The following is a 17,437-nucleotide window of genomic DNA, read 5'->3' on the forward strand; positions in this document are numbered from 1 at the left end:
ATATAAATATATTTTTAAAAATATATATACTTGTATTGGTATTTATATACATTTGAATTGTCATGTATTCCATTAAAACGTATTTATATATTAAAAAAGTATTTATTTGTATACAGTAGGTATAAATATATATTTATTTCATATAAAAATATATTTATATTAGTAAAAATATTTACATACTTTTAAAAATGTATGTATAAAATATTTTTATACATTTAAAAATGTATTAAAAATTAATAATAATAATAATAATAATAATAATAATAATAATAATAATAATAATAATAATAATAATCAAAATAAAAATCAATGTAAAGGTAAATTCGAACATTTTTGAAAAACTTAAGGGTAAATCCGAACATTTTTGAAAAATCAAGGGCTTTACTGGCATTAGGTAAGCGGTAGGTTACCTAGAAACCGGCTATAAGGGTAAAAATGAACAAATTAAACAAAACTTCGGGCTTTACTAGACCTAAAACACGTCCAAGCGTAAAACCAACATGTTTGTGAAAACTTAGGGGCTTTTATGTCATTTTCCCTATTTTATTTTATTAAACAAACATTTTTTTAATATTACACAAATATTTTTTTAATTTAATTAATATGACATAAAAAAATTAACGCCACATAATAAAAAAAATTAACGCCACATAGTGTGTTTCTTTTCTACTTTTCACCATCACAAATTAAACAATTGTAACGACGTAAATTTCAAAACAATTTTTCACATTTTAAAAACACACTTTCATTCATAATTGTTATAAAAAGATCATTGTATCACATAACAATCCATAACATCACATCCCAATATCATAATATGTAAAACTCCTCATGTGTGTGTACTGATCAAGCTGGCGCCAACACAACACTGTAAGCATAAATGCTTAGTGAGTTCCCCAAAATACCGCATACAACACATACACCTTTCCAGGCCATAACTCTGTGGAACCTTCCAGTCCAAGTGTCTCAGGGGACTTCCGTCCCGAATCCCAGTAGACCTTCCGGTCCATACCTCCTGACCTTCTGGTCCATGTCATCTTGACCTTCCGGTCCATACCATCTTGACCTTCCGGTCCTTATCATACATAGCATACATAACACATACATATCACAAATCAGCATATAGCACATCTATCTCATAGCATATAAGACCTTCCGGTCACACATGGGTACCCTTCCAGGTACAGTATAGTGAGAAGACTCACCTCGGATATCTCGGATCGTCTCGCACTCGAACACACTAGTCTAGCCCCCGCCTAAACACATAACAATACTCTCAAATAAATAATGGCTCTCAAAGGCTAGATTAATCCACTCTACAAATTCCACATAAGGGTAAAAGACCATTTTACCCCTCCCTGACCCCAAAGTCCAACGGTTGACCAAAACCCTAAAAGTCAACACAAGTCAATTGGGGTCTCAACCCCTTACGCTGCGCGTACTGAGAGTTACGCCCAACATAAGTCTCATTTTCAGCCTTTCCTTGCTTTTTGGTCTTAAACGGTTAAGACACTCATTCAACTTTCAGATCTGACTCTTTCTAGACCTCTTATCCCATAAAGTCGGAACCTTTAAGCCTTTGCATGGTTGTAAAGGTCCCTATACCCTCTAACACTTTTCCTTCCTCCTCAAAAGGTCTAGATCTCATGCATGGCTCAATATCCACGTCCAAGATTGCATTTTTATGAACATAAACTCTTTTAGTCCTGAAATATGATAGATCTAGGCCAATGGAGACCTTTTGCTCATAAAGTCTCCATCTTGGGACCAAAAACCCTAGAAATTGGTCCAAGAAGCACACAACACAAATGACAAGGCAAGTTTTGAGCTTTTTACCTCAGGAAGAAGCTCCAACCTCTGAAAAGCTCGGATCTACTCTTGTCCACAAACTTCTAGCTTCCAAAATGGCCTCTTCTTCTCTTCCACCACCTTGAAATGACACTTTGAAGCTTAGAACACCAACACACTAGCTAGAAACGAAGGAGGACTCTCTATTAGGGTTTCACTCTCTGTAATGGAGGCTAAGGTCAAGGCCATAGCATTCCTTTTATAGTGCACAAGCCCCAAATTAGGGTTTACACCTGGGTTCGCTACTCCCAGTGTAACCCTGGGTACGCCCAGCGTACCCAGGCGAGTCCGCGTCCAAATTAAGCGCGCAAGTACGCGCAGCGTACTCACAAGCCTAACATTTTACTTAAGGGGCTTAACTTGACAACTTGGGAAAAGGAGAAGGGTTAATTAGCTTTACCTAAATTTTGGGATGTTACAACAATCCTCAAGCTATCAAGACCCATCTTCTCCATCCGTGCTCTTCGGCTCAACAGATACACACAAAACTTTCTCTTTTTCTTTCTCCTTTTAATTCTCAATCTTCATTCACCTTCACCATTGATATCATGGTAGCCTCACACACCGACTAGAGCTTCATGTTTCTCTTTTTTTTCTTTTTTTTTCTGAAAATTCTAAATCCCGCGTTTTTCTTTTTTTTTTCTTTTTTTTCTGAAAATTCTAAATCCCGCAGCTACACCTTCACACTCGTTTTCCAACTGGTCTCAGCACCACATGAAATTACCTCGAGTTATTGATTCTTGGTGAAGATGAACGAGGTGCCAATTGATCGTTTTCTGAAAACCCTAAATCCCCCGGCTGCCATTTTTAAAGCAAGCTTCGCCTGAAGGTTCATGATTTCCCACATGCAAAAACTATCAAATTAAAGTGCAATCGAAGTGTTGAGTAATTGAAATTTGGGATTACCTGGATGAAGATGACTCTGTGGGGTTTTGTAATGGAGATTTGGTGGAATTTTTACCAATCAAATTCCTCCATCACCTTCTCTCTCTTCTCGCCAAATCTGTAACGAGGCATGGGTAGCGACCCCCCTGGCGAGAGCTAGGGGGCGGTGTTCCTGGATCGATGGCGAGCATAGCGAGTGGGTTTGACACCCCCACTTCGTTTAGCCTAACAACAATTCTCCGGTGTGGCTTCACACCTTATGATGGTTGCTCTTGTTTCTAAGGTGGAGATTGTTTTTAAGAGGTAAAATGTTTTCTGTTTGAGTAAATTACACAAACGGTCCCTATGGTTTAGTGTAATTTGCGTGTTTGGTTCCTAACTTATTTTTTTAATTCGGAAGGTCCTTACTGTTTGTTTTTGTTATGCATTTGCTCCCTGTCTTATCTAAAAAGATTATTTTTCCCTTGATTTTTTAATTTATTTAAATAAACACACCTCTAACCCTACCATCTCACCTTACCTTACCAACCTCACAATTTCCCCTTGTGACATCCCCAATTTTACGGCCAGAAAAGACCGACTTTGTTTATGCTTTATAAAAATCAGAGTACTTCTTTAATAAAAGTGTTGCGGAATTTGTCCCCAGAAAAACATGATAAATACGTTATTAATACATTTTCGAAGAAACGTATTTTATTCATTTTAAAACGTTTGGGATGTCATCGTCAATACAGGAACATAAGCATAAACAGAACTTACATTTATTTACACTAATGATTTACATCTCCTTTATTCTCTCAGTGAATTATGTCTTCGTATTGATACCTGTGATACAAAGAAAACTGAGTGGGTCAGGCTTGGGAGCCTGGTGAGCATATAGGGTTTTCAACCCACAATAATACATTTATTATATTCAATTATCAACAATCAACCCAAATACTCATCCCCATTATCTTCTTTAAGGTTTTACCCTAAGAATCGATTATACTTTCTTCATTCATTCCTAAGGGTTTACCTAAGGGACTGGCACACAGTCCATTTGCTACCACGGTTTATACAATAGGCACTACATCGCATAGTCACCAGGGTTCATACAATTGGCACTACGTCTCATAGTCACCAGGTCTTACACAATAGGCACTACGTCTCATAGTCACCTGGGTTCATACAATTGGCACTATGTCTCATAGTCACCAGGGCTTACACAATAGGCACTACGTCTCATAGTCACCTGGGTTCATACAATTGGCACTACGTCTCATAGTCACCAGGGTTTACACAATAGGCACTACGTCTCATAGTCACCTGGCTTCATACAATTGGCACTACGTCTCATATTCACCAGGGTTTACACAATAGGCACTACGTCTCGTAGTCACCTGGGCTTACTCAATAGGCACTAAGTCGCATCGTCACCAACTATTCCATCTACCCATGTTCTACCCAACATTTTTGTAGATATAAATACAAACACAATTTAAATCATTTAACACCCGTATAAAAACATCAATTCCAAATCCATCTCAAATAGATAATTAATATATAACACATAGCACATATTTCATAGCTAATACTTTATATTTATGTATTAGAAGAAAGTAACTATGCACTCATGCATATAAACAACAATATATATAAATATACACATAACACGTATTTTATGTGTAAGATGAAAGTGACTACACACTCACTTGATCAGAAGATGATCTGACAGCACTACGTCTTGCAGAAGTAGTGTCTCTTCATAGATCTGGAAGATCTTCACAAAAACCGGCTCCTCACGGGCAGGGCTTCGGCTCGGGAATAACGCTCTTCGGGATTCTCGGGGCTTCGGATCTCGCTTCGGGGCTCGGGAATGATACCGGGGCTTCGGGATATGATTTGCACGCAAATCGAGGCAAAACTTAGAGAGAGGGAAGAGTTTGAACAAGAGAAAATGGCTGATTTCGAGTTCTATTTATAGGCTGAGGGTCTGGGATTACGCGGGGCGTAATCTCAAATTACGCAGGGCGTACTCAGTACGCGGGGCGTACTCGGTTACGCGGGGCGTACTTTGACGTCACTGCATGCGTCGATCTGTGGCACTCGAGTATCGGTCAGGCAACTTGCATCCGCCTGAGTACGCGGGGCGTACTCAAATTACGCGGGGCGTAATTGACTCGTCGAACTTCTAAATTGCATAACTTTCGCATACGAGCTCCGTTTTCGACGTTCTTTATATCCACGCGAAGGTGAGACTACGTTCTACAACTTTCGTTTAGACTCCGTCGGCTCATTTTGACTTTTATTTTTATTAATTATTTTTAGAAGGCCCGGACAGGAAAACTTCGTTATAAAATCATAACTTCTTCGTCCGATGTCCGTTCTCGCCTATCTTTTCATCGTTTCGCTACTAACAACGAGATCTTCGATTCTCATTTAGATTGTTTCGGCTAAAAACCGCTCGATCTCAAATCGAGTATTCGGGCTGCATACCGCTAAGTCGAAACTTAGAAAAATCATAACTTCCTCATACGAAGTCAGATTTGGGCGTTCCTTTTATGCACGCTCTCGGTTTAATGAAATCTACGACTTTTGTTTAGATCGCTAAGGCTAAATATCGCTCTAACATAAATTCACTTTTTACGTCATTCAGCGTCGTGTCGGTTCTGTCGCGAAACTTCGACAGGTCATAACTTATTCGTTATAATTCGGATTTCGACGTTCTTTATATGTACGGAATCCTTGTAACATATACTATAACCTAGTTAAGATTATTCATTCTAAATAATCTTCTATCAGAAACTCATTTTTGACGTTTATCGTCTTTAAATTGACTAGCCCCGATCTACGGGCGTTACACCCCTATTTAAATAATAGTCTTTTTAGGTAAGACAGGGACCAAGCGCGCAATAAAAACAAACAGTAAGGACCAAGAACGAAACAAAAACAAACAGTATGGACCTTCTGAGTTAAAAAAAATAAGTTAGAAACCAAACATATAAATTACCCCAAACCATAGGGATCATTCATGTAATCTACTCTTTCTGTTTTGTCTGCGAAACACAATATGGTGGTTGCTCATCACTATTCACCCAAGTTGTGTTTTTCTTTTTCTTTTTTTATTCGAAACAGTTTAATAAAAATATTTAATTTTTATTCCATCAACAATAGTTTTTATTTTAATATAGCCTTTTATTTATTAAATTAACTTAAACGTTTATGTTTTTATATATTTATTCAATAATTTATTATTTTCTATAACTTGGAAAATTAAAATTTAAAAAAAAATCATCACTTTCTCCATATAAATTTTATAAATTAAAAAAAATCATCACTTTTTTTATAACTTGCAACTTGAAGGAATAACATATCACTTCATTTATAACTAACTTACATATTTCAAAAAATAATTCAACATTTTTTGTACAACTTGCAATTTGAAAGAATAACACGTCACTTCATCTATAATTTTTACAAATTTCAAAAAATAATTCATCTCTATATAAATGTCAAGTGCTATACATCTACAATTTTCATGATTCAACTCTTTTATAAATCTCAATTACTACTCCTATAGAACTTCTATAACATTTTTCATCAATATAAATAACGAATTTTCAACCAAACGAAGGAGGTGAAACTGTCAACAACACGTCAGAATTTTCAACAAATATGGTATTAACATATATTTTATCTTCAAGAATCATTAAGTGGCATTGTAAGTTTTTAAACAAAACAAGTTAGTTTCAAGCGTTGAAATCTTGTGACCATTTAATAGTTGGGGTGCAAAAGATGTTACATGCGCTTGGCTATATTAATTATCATAAGAAAGAGAAAGATGAGAGCAAGTGGGCTCTTAACTAAAGTTAATCTTGTATGCAATCATGGAGGTATTTATAAAAGTGTGTGTGTGTGTATAAAAGTTAATCTTTTAATTCGGAAGGTCCTTACTGTTTGTTTTTGTTATGCATTTGCTCCCTGTCTTATCTAAAAAGATTATTTTTCCCTTGATTTTTTAATTTATTTAAATAAACACACCTCTAACCCTACCATCTCATCTTACCTTACCAACCTCACAATTTCCCCTATTTAAATAATAGTCTTTTTAGGTAAGACAGGGACCAAGCGCCCAATAAAAACAAACAGTAAGGACCAAGAACGAAACAAAAACAAACAGTATGGACCTTCTGAGTTAAAAAAAATAAATTAAAAACCAAACATATAAATTACCCCAAACCATAGGGATCATTCATGTAATCTACTCTTTGTGTTTTGTCTGCGAAACACAATATGGTGGTTGCTCATCACTATTCACCCAAGTTGTGTTTTTCTTTTTCTTTTTTTTATTTGAAACAGTTTAATAAAGATATTTAATTTTTATTCCATCAACAATAGTTTTTATTTTAATATAGCCTTTTATTTATTAAATTAACTTAAACGTTTTTGTTTTTATATATTTATACAATAATTTATTATTTTCTATAACTTGGAAAATTAAAATTTAAAAAAAAAAATCATCACTTTTTTTTATAACTTGCAACTTGAAGGAATAACATATCACTTCATCTATAACTAACTTACATATTTCAAAAATAATTCTCACTTTTTGTACAACTTTTAATTTGAAAGAATAACACGTCACTTCATCTATAATTTTTACAAATTTCAAAAAATAATTCATCTCTATATAAATGTCAAGTGTTATACATCTACAATTTTCATTATTCAACTCTTTTATAAATCTCAATTACTACTCCTATAGAACTTCTATAACATTTTTCATCAATATAAATGACGAATTTTCAACCAAAAGAAGGAGGTGAAACTGTCAACAACACGTTAGAATTTTCAACAAATATGGTATTAACATATATTTTATCTTCAAGAATCGTTAAGTGGCATTGTAAGTTTTTAAACAAAACAAGTTAGTTTCAAGCGTTGAAATCTTGTGACAATTTAATAGTTGGGGTGCAAAAGATGTTGGGATATATACAGTAAAGTCCCAATATTTTCATCGATTTGACAAGAAAGTCCTAAACTTTATTTTTTTGACAGTAAAGTCCAAATTACCGGCAGTTTTTGACACTTTTACCCTTTTTTCCCGGTTATCCGGTAATTAGGATTTTTTTGTCAAAAAAATAAAGTTTAGGACTTTCTTGTCAAATCGTCAATTAGGACTTTACTGTCAAAAAAATAAAGTTTAGGACTTTTTTGTCAAATCGTTGAAAATATTGGGACTTTAGTGTATATTTAACTTTTTTTTGTTAGAAATTTAATGGTATGATACTCTTTAAGCATAAGAGTTATTGAAACCTTCACTAATCTGCTAGATCGTATTGAAATCCTTAACGTTTTGCTTCTTGTTAAATCGTTTTTTTAATCTCAAGAAACCGACATTGAAAAAAATTGAGATAATCAAGAAAGAAAGAAAGAAAGAACCAGGGTAGTGTTGACTTTTTGCAACTCCAAAAATGAAGAAATAAGAAACCAAAAAAAACGAAATTGCCATTCTTTCCTTTCTCCACATTCACACATTTTGGCTAGACATGTGTTGTTTGTGTTTGTATAAAGCCATGGCAATTTCGTTTTTTTAGGTTTCTAATTTCTCCATTTTTGAGACTGCAAAAAGCCAACACAACCCTGGTTCTTTCTTTCTTTCTTGATTATCTCAATTTTTTTCAATGTCTGTTTGTTGAGATTAAAAAAACGATTTATCAAGAAGCAAACGTAAAGGATTTCAATAGGATCTAGCTGATTAAAGAAGGTTTCAATAACTCTTATGCTTAAAGAGTATCATACCATTAAATTTCTAACCAAAAAAATATATATATACACTAAAGTCCCAATATTTTCAACGATTTGACAAAAAATTCCTAAACTTTATTTTTTTGACAGTAAAGTCCTAATTGACGATTTGACAAGAAAGTCCTAAACTTTATTTTGTTGACAAAAAAGTCCTAATTACCGGCTAACCGGGAAAAAAAGGTAAAAGTGTCAAAAACTGCCGGTAATTTGGACTTTACTGTCAAAAAAATAAAGTTTAGGACTTTCTTGTCAAATCGATGAAAATATTGGAATTTTACTGTATATATCCCAAAGATGTTACATGCGCTTGGCTATATTAATTATCATAAGAAAGAGAAAGATGAGAACAAGTGGGCTCTTAACTAAAGTTAATCTTGTATTCAATCATGGAGGTATTTATAAAAGTGTATATATATATATATATATATATATATATATATATATATATATATATATATATATATATATATATATCCACTTGGACAAAAAAATTCAATTGTCCTTTTAAAAAAATATCTACTAGAAATATTAGGACAAAAAAAATAATGTTGTATGCAATCATGGTGGTATTTATCTACTCCACCACAAATTCATGAACACATTGTTATTGCAATTGGCCTTATCTGTAGTAATCATTATGTCAAAGTAGAGTTAGAAGAAAAGTACCCTAATTGTGCCGCAGTGGATTCATTGCAAACGTTTATGTGCAACTAAATGAGTAATCTCGTATATCGAACTACTAAATATTTATAATCATTATTTTCGTAACGGCTAAATATGTAATTAATTTAGAAATATCTCTTTGTTTGATTAAAGAAATTTCTATAAAATAAGATTTTTCTTTATTTATCAAATTAATTTCATTTAACTTTCTAAATATACACAGCAAACAACATGTTTGAGTAACTCATTCCATTCCTTTCAGCCAACCAAAAATGATACGGGGAAGTAATGACTCATTTCATTCCTTTGTTCATTACATTCCTTTATAATTCTATTCCTTTGTGATTCCATTCACCATACCAAACAAACCAAAAAAACATAAAGAAGGGCATAATTATCTTAATTAATAATGTTTTAAATTAACTTATATACTATCCAACGGGACTTGCAGATGCTTTATCATTGAGTTGATCAGCCAATGATGTGCATCCTCCCGCTAGTTTCATTAGAACAGAAATGACCACCTCTTGTGGGACCCATGAAATAAAGATTATAAACAAGAAAGAAAAATAACATGTATATAAATAGAGGGGTAAAAGTTGCACATTGTATTAGCTGGTGGTTTGAATTGCCAACAAAACCAGACTCACGGCTGGATATGTTCTATGTTCATCGAACCTACATATGTTGAGATATTAGTAACCGACATGTGATCATGCTTGTGCCTTCCATTTTTCTTCTTGAGTATCATTGCTTATGTTGTCACCTCTTTCAAAAGTAACAGTTTTCAAATCTCCGTTCAATGATTCTATTAAAGCACATATAAGACACAAATAATTAATTTTCATGTGACACACAGACACATATAAGACATGAATAATTAAATGAAATATAGCATGCTACTTTCTTAATTAAGCTTGTTTTAGCAATGTACTTTCATTTATTAAATATATTTTTGAAATATAGCATGCTGCTTTCTAAAATATAGCATTCGTGTTTTGTGTATAAATTTGTGTTTCATATCTAGAGACTAGACACGTTTTACAATTTATGTCATGTAAATTCGTGTCTTCGTGTCTGACACAAATATACGACATGGGTACACCAATTGCCATGTGTAATTGTGGTTAATACAAAACTATGTAATTCGTATTCACTAAAATAAATCATTAAAGTCTTAACTATATGATTAAATGTCGGTCTTTTGTTAAAAACAAAATTAGGAAAGTTTTCTGTGACAAGAATATTGAAAACTCTCACAATTGTTTTCAATTATTTTTCGAGCATTTTTTTAGCTTGTCAAAAAGCCATTCAAACTGGTATTTCAACAAGCTTATTGAACATTTCCAAAAATCTCCCAAATATATGTTTATTAATTATTAGTAAACTCAATCTTCTATATGCCCTTTTATGTTAGTTATTTCAGCTACCTTAGCCATTTGTTTTTCAAAGGTCAATTTTTATCAATTAGTTTATCAGCTATCAATATCTAGCTATTCGGTTGGCCCGCCAAACATAGCGTAGGCTGAAGAAATCCAACCATTTTGCATTTTCTTAACGTGGAGGACTACATAGGGATGAACAAAATAAGCTGTTGGAACCGAATTGAACCAGATACTAATAATTAATAAAAGGGCATTAGGTTGGATTTTCTTTTTATCTTCATAAAAAGTTCAATCAAGATTAATATAATACAAAATTGGATGCTCTTGTAGTATAATTCAATCCTAATTAAAAGTAAAAATACCAACCACCTGATTCATATTACACCCGATAAAAAATTTACAGTATTCAAGCATTTACTCAATCAGTATCTAACATAGGAACATACTTTGAATATAACATGTAAAGGTATTCATGTACCTTGGATCTCTACAACATAACACCAAAACAAAATGAAAAAAGAAAGCAATAATTAATATAAATCAAGGCTAATAACAATAATACAATATTAAAAAAAAAAAACAAAACAAAACAAAAAAATCACCCAAAACAAAAAAGTTCACCAAAACCATCCTCCTTCTCTCCCCCTTCCCTTTTCTTTTCTTACAACAAAAGCACTGTTTTTACATAGATAAGCCCAACCTAAATGTCGATTAACACAATCAATCTACAAAGGAATTTTGTTCCCTTGGATGATTCAGGAGTAAGCAATCAGATGATGCAATGCAATGCTCCTTCCTTGATTCATTACCAATTTATATTCAAGATCTTTTATTGTGGTTTTAATCACCCAAATGGGTTAGAAGAGAAGGTGTTGGGTGTTGGTGTTGTTTGTGTGTATAATCCACTTTGTTGTTGTTGATTGGGATTATTCATGGAACCCAAAGAAGTGAGGTCGTATCCAAAATTTCCTACTTGCCCCCTGCAATAATACCACATATATATTTATTTCATCTTTATTTATTTAATCTGCTAGAGATAAATATTTAAAAAAAAAAATACCTGGATTGAGGTTGAGACGGGATGTTTGGAGATGGTTGTCCCATGAATGGGCCTGACACAATATTACAATAGATCACATTTAACAGATCAAGAATAATAGTAACTTAAACAGGTTTGATTCTATATCTTTTTCTTCATTTTTTTTATTATTAAAAGACCAAAATACCCTTGTTTTATATATACCGAAACAAAAGAAAAAGGAGTGTACCAGAAGACATTGATGATCCATATGGTGGCGTTGCTAAAGGATGAGAAGGTTGATTGGGCATCCATGCTTGCTGTATGCCTGATGGAGGAGGTCCCATGTTTGGTAACGCATTTTGCAATGGAGCCATTGAAGGGAACATCTACAAGATACGATTATAAATTTACTTTTGTCATTAATAAATGGAATGGAATGATGGTTTTTGGTATCTAAATTGTAAATAGTAAAACAAAAAAAATGATATATGCTTACTGTTGGAGCTTGAGCTGGAGGTGATTCATTCACATCAAATGGATTTGCTGATCTTGGCGGCTGCCCAAATGCTGGTGGCATGTGCTGCTGCTGCTGCTGCTGCTGCATTAAAGAACACGCTTAATTAGTTAATGTATTAACATAGCATCTCAAATATAAAACAGTAAATTACAAATTGTGTCCATAAAAGCAAAGGCTAAACTAGTCTTTTTCACACATAATCAATGGTGCTAACTACATGGTGTTACTGGAAAGGACCAGATTCAAAACAAAATGAAACCACACGGGGTATGAAAGCAAAAAAAATAAAAAATAAAATCACTGGGGACCAAATCCATAATTTCCACTAAAGCACAGGATCGAAAATTTTGATATAAAAAGTAATGAGTTGTGTTGTGGTAGGTTGTGTGATAACGCGTACCATTGGAACATTATATTGCATGTTGAATCCCATCCCATATTGTGGAGCAGGGTACCACCCTTGAGCACCCTGTCCACCAAAAGGTGAGTAACTTGAAGTAAATAAATCCTGCACACACAAACAACATAATTCTTTAAAAATTTTAAATCCATAAAAATCCCACAAAAACATGTGCCATTATTACCGCAGGTAATTCTTGTTTAGCAGCAGGTTTAGATGTAACTTGAGAATCTACACTTGGAGTGGGAGCCTGATTAAACAATGCAGGAGGCTGCATAACGTTTTGCTGAGGCTGCACATTTTGCCACTGTGGTCCACCACCAGAGTTCCCAAACGCATCAAACAGTGTTGGTGTTGGTGCCGCTGGACCACCGCCAGGGGCAAACGCCGATGGTGGTGCAACAGCAGCAGCAGGAGGAGCAGGAGGAGGAGGATTTGTGTCAAAAAGTGACATTTGTGGGTTGTTACCAGATGCAGGAACTGATAACTCAGAAAGCATGTCAAGCAAGTTAGCACCACTTGAAGGAGCTTGAGAAGAAGGCATCGGCTTTGTTACCACTGGAGTTGGGGTTGGGGTTGAGTCAAAGTTTGCCCAATTGTCATTTAACGAAACAGGAACAGCAGAAGGGGGAATTTGGTGTGTTTGTGGGACCGAAGCAACTGAAGGAGTAGGTTGAGGATCATCAGTATCAAAATCAATCAAAGAACTTTCTCTTCTTAGTTCAGTTACAGGAGGATTCCCATTAGAAGACGCCAAGCTACTAGAAGACGCAGTTCTCTGTGGTTGTAAAGAAGTTGAACCACCATTGGTTTTGGGAGGAGGTTCAATGACTCTTAAAGGGGAGACACTTTCTCCGAGTATCTCTCTAACAGGTCTAACTAACGGAGGGCTAGATATGTCTTTTTGGCGATCAGGGGAGCGGCCTATGTCAGGAGTTTTTGAAAATCTATCTTCTCGACGCCAGTCATTGACAACATCACCACCACCACGCGCAGGGCTACTTTTTTTGAAATCTTGGGTTTGGTTGTTGTATTCCGGACTGCGTCTTTCATCATAACTGTTTCTGGAGCTCGTGTCGCTTCTTCCACCGGGACTAGGGCGGTCGCTGTAACGCCGCTCGTTTTCGTAGGGCGGGCTTCTGGAACCACCTTGGTACGTGTCTTCTGTTGTTTCCCCCTAATAACAAAATACAAGGAATCACATTCCAATTCCATTCCTTCTCTGATTCCATCATAGCAAACACTATTATGCATAAGGTTAGGTGGGCATACATACCATTTTTGCTCTAGGAGGCTTGTCAAAGCTTCTCTCACCCGAGTATCTTCTATCCACATAAACATGTTTGATAAAGTCCCGAAGTCTCTCAACATTACTGACAACAATAACAATAACAACAAGCTTTACAAACAAGAAACAAATACATGATTGTTGTTAGTTATACTTATTGCATTACATTCATGAATGACAAACCTGCTATCTGGGAAGGATTGTCGTTGTGCATCCCATTCTTTGAAATATATTTCCTTGGCACTCTATATTATTGCAAACAAAAGAAGGGTCAGATTTCGTATTTTATGTGACATTATTGCTGGATTGAAAGAAAAAAGAAACATAGCAAAATTACCGCATTTCCTCCTCCTTGAAGAGCACTAACTTCTTGAGTAGTAAATTTGGCCATTGACACAGATTTTACCCTGTGAGTGAACTCACGGCTGTAGAAAAATCAAATATGTGCTTAATAGCCATTTTAAATAACACCTGTTGCTAAACATTTTTAGTTTCTATGAAAATGAAGTATGGACTTCTTTTTCAACAATAGTAAGTTGGTTTGGTACTTACTGTATGCCACTGCAAGTTGTGCAAATAAATGTCCAGAAGCTTGTGCACACATATTGAGGTCCCTATTGAGCAAATGCCATGAGTGATGATACATACTAAAAAGATCATAATTTTGAGTTTTTTTGGTATTAACTTATATGATCAAATAACTTCAAGAATGACTAAAGTTGCTAAACACAGCCGAAATTAAGGGTGTGTTTGGTTCGTGGATTTCGATGGATTTGGAGGAATTGGAATGTAAATTCCAGTAAAAATTGTGTTTGGTTGACACAAATTGGGATTCTTTAAGTTCCATTAAATTAAGTATTTTAACGAGCTTTGGCAAAGGGCAAAGATTTTAGATTCAATTCCTTGTGTTTTATTAAAAACACAAAAATGCCCTCCCACTTTTTCTTTATTTTAGTCATGATTCATCAAATCAAAACATATTACCATCATCTCTCCCCACACACACACCTGTGTCAACCAAACACATAACAGATTCCAACTCATTCACATCCCAATTCCTTTAATAGATTGCATTCCTTCCAAAATATTATGCGAACCAAACACCCCCTAAGAATTGGTTTAGTAGAAAAGCAAGAGTAAATACTTAAGAATTATTCCAGCCTAAGGCTTGTATTATAATTATGGATTATATCAAGAACTCAAAATAGCATGTGACATTTTCTAGAATTTAAAGCACATTCATGTATAAGAATTCTATTTTAAGAAATAAGACCTGCAAATGGAGTGAAACAACTTCATAAGACAATTGCACTAATTGGCTGGCCCATACCTATTTTCCATTATAATGATTGAGGTACGATGTTTCTTTGACATGCTCACTAATTGGATGACCCATACATAGATTCATTTCCACATCAATCTATTTATTTTTCTCCTTGACTTCACTCTTATCACTAAAGTAAGTAAAAACTACAGTGCACACCTTCATTTTCACATCAATTTGCCAAATTGATTACATAAGCTAAAATCATAGGATTGAGCCCATCTTGTTGAATATGGTTAAATGTGATCCAAGCTTAACATGGTCAGCAAAGGAACTCATAAAGCTCGGTCGATAAGTTGATACTAAATGTTGAGTATAAGTTTAGAGTTATTACGTTTTCAATATGATAAATCCTTTTTAAAAAAATAATCATTCTATTTCCAGAGTCCCAAGCTTAGAAACAAAGGCAATAATTTTTTAAACGAAATTATGCTTCCACTTTCCCCCCCCCCCCCCCCCCTAACTGCTAAAATCATAGTAGCAACAGACTAACAATGTGCTGGTAGACAAAAGAGTTATAAAGTAAGGAAACTGGAAATATAGAGATATCTTATCGATCAGTTAGCAAAGAATCCAACTTCCTCTCTTAAGAACAAATGACTATGACACCAGTATGAAGTATAAATAGGGAACAGTCATGGATAATGCTGTACATATATTTAAGAAGCATACTGATACCATCACCAAAAAATCTTATAATCCCCAAATTCCACTTGTGTCACCACTATTGAAGTTAATATCATGAAAGCTTAAGAAAATAACTAGTATCATCTAACTTCTTTCAAAGATAACAACTAATCAATAACTAAAATGAGCCCTATGTGTTTTCTTTAAACGTTGAAGAAAATACATAGAATCCAGAAGTTGATTCAATTGCTGATAGTAACTCCCAATTAGTCAGATTCTAATACATATAGATATTGCTAATTTGCTACTCGCCTCCATCCACTTTGCAAATTGCAACTCTTTTGAAAGAGAGAATGCTAAATGGTGAATTGGGAGTACAGATAATATACTACTGACCTACACATTATCCTCAGTTAAGCTTCTGCAACTATATATATCTTTTTAATCTTTTCCAAATTTTGAAGTTGAAGTCCAATTGTGGCATGGACAGTCAAATAATCAATATAAAGAAACTGCATACTTCAAGAATAGAAAAATTCAAGTAAATTAATATCAAAATTAGATAACTGATTGATCTAACAGAGTACAAAATCCGACAAAAAGGCAGAAACAAGTGGACACAGTACCAGACTATTGCAGTTAATACACCTCCGATTCTCAGGAAGTTTCAATAGATTCCGTATAGTTCTCTCATTCCTCTCATCCTCCTTCAACCGACTTCCCATTTCTCCAATCAAAACCCTAACTGTATTAAAAAAAGCACAAACGTCAATCAACATTGACGCGATCCACTTCAAAAATCAATACAAATTCATCAATCACCGACAAAGTGACGAATTGAACAAACACATAGCATAAAAATCGAGCTGCGCATCAATTAACATCCAGATTTTTTCATAAACAACAGATCTAACCACGCCCGATACATGTGTAGTGATTAGAAGACCAAATGATGAATAAAAACACATAAACTGAATAGAATCCAGAAACTGACCTCAAAACTTATGATTTTGGCAGAGATTTCACAGATCGTTTAGTTGTACACAGCCAGAGAGAAAGATCAAAGATGGAGAGAGAGAATTTAGCGTGCCTTTGTAATGTCGACCGAGAAAGGGGAGAGAGAGAATAGAAAAAGAGAAGAAAAGATTGGATGCGTGCGGGTACAGGGGAGTAAAGAAAAGTCTAAAATGCGAAGCTGGAATTTTTGACGATCCGTTGAGTTGAGCTGGACATGTGGAAAGGACCAGTCGTACATGACAACTAGAGTAGATTCTAAGCCGTAAAAGAATTTCTTCCTTAAAATCTTCATTATCCTATATTTTAATAAAATAATTATGTTTTGAAATCTAATCTTTTAATTGATTCATTACAAATTATAATCTTTTCTAAATTAAATTAAATTATACTATTAAGTATACTTAATAGTATAACCAAAAATAATATCATCTATCTAAATTCGTACGACCTTAATAATATGATATCAATACTTTAGAAGTTTGTTTATAAAAAGTGTGAAGTATGTTATAAGTTTTTCAAAACCCAAAGGTTGTAATAAATAGACTTCACCATTCACAAACTCATAGAAAAATACAAATTTGACCTCCATTTGGAATAGCTTAAAAAGCTTTTACCATTGACAATGAGTCAACTACTAAATGGATCTAATATATATATATATATATATATATTAGA

At 34.2% G+C, this 17,437-nt stretch overlaps 1 protein-coding gene across 4 annotated transcripts; it reads right to left on the reverse strand.

Moving 5' to 3' along the window:
- Positions 1 to 11,079: 11,079 nt before the first annotated feature.
- NIG (NSP (nuclear shuttle protein)-interacting GTPase) lies at positions 11,080 to 16,896 on the reverse strand. Of its 4 annotated transcripts, none has more exons than XM_079012242.1 (12): positions 16,740 to 16,896; positions 16,372 to 16,490; positions 14,347 to 14,408; positions 14,132 to 14,219; positions 13,978 to 14,039; positions 13,783 to 13,879; positions 12,691 to 13,683; positions 12,507 to 12,614; positions 12,086 to 12,178; positions 11,837 to 11,975; positions 11,629 to 11,680; positions 11,080 to 11,548 (listed from the first exon to the last, which is right to left on the reverse strand). In XM_079012242.1, exons 2-12 carry the CDS (start codon positions 16,468 to 16,470, stop codon positions 11,413 to 11,415), a joined length of 1,929 nt encoding a protein of 642 aa, XP_078868368.1. In that variant the 5' UTR covers positions 16,471 to 16,490; positions 16,740 to 16,896; the 3' UTR covers positions 11,080 to 11,412. The 4 variants fall into 4 exon arrangements, with proteins under 4 accessions (XP_078868368.1, XP_078868367.1, XP_078868366.1 ...); XM_079012241.1 differs by having other exon boundaries at positions 12,086 to 12,181; XM_079012240.1 differs by having other exon boundaries at positions 12,086 to 12,184.
- Between the last annotated feature and the right edge of the window lie 541 nt (positions 16,897 to 17,437).

The sequence above is a fragment of the Lactuca serriola genome, chromosome 7 (assembly GCF_051521515.1).
Source record: "Lactuca serriola cultivar US96UC23 chromosome 7, Lser_US96UC23_V15, whole genome shotgun sequence".
Lineage (NCBI taxonomy): Eukaryota > Viridiplantae > Streptophyta > Magnoliopsida > Asterales > Asteraceae > Lactuca > Lactuca serriola.

Coding starts and splice junctions, on each gene's coding strand:
- NIG (XM_079012239.1), bottom strand. CDS start 16,470: ATGGGAAGTCGGTTGAAGGAGGATGAGAGGAATGAGAGAACTATACGG. Junction 14,040..14,131: donor TTCAAGGAGGAGGAAATGCG/GTAATTTTGCTA, acceptor GCAATAATATAG/AGTGCCAAGGAAATATATTT. Junction 11,976..12,085: donor CTCCAGCTCAAGCTCCAACA/GTAAGCATATAT, acceptor CGTATCTTGTAG/ATGTTCCCTTCAATGGCTCC.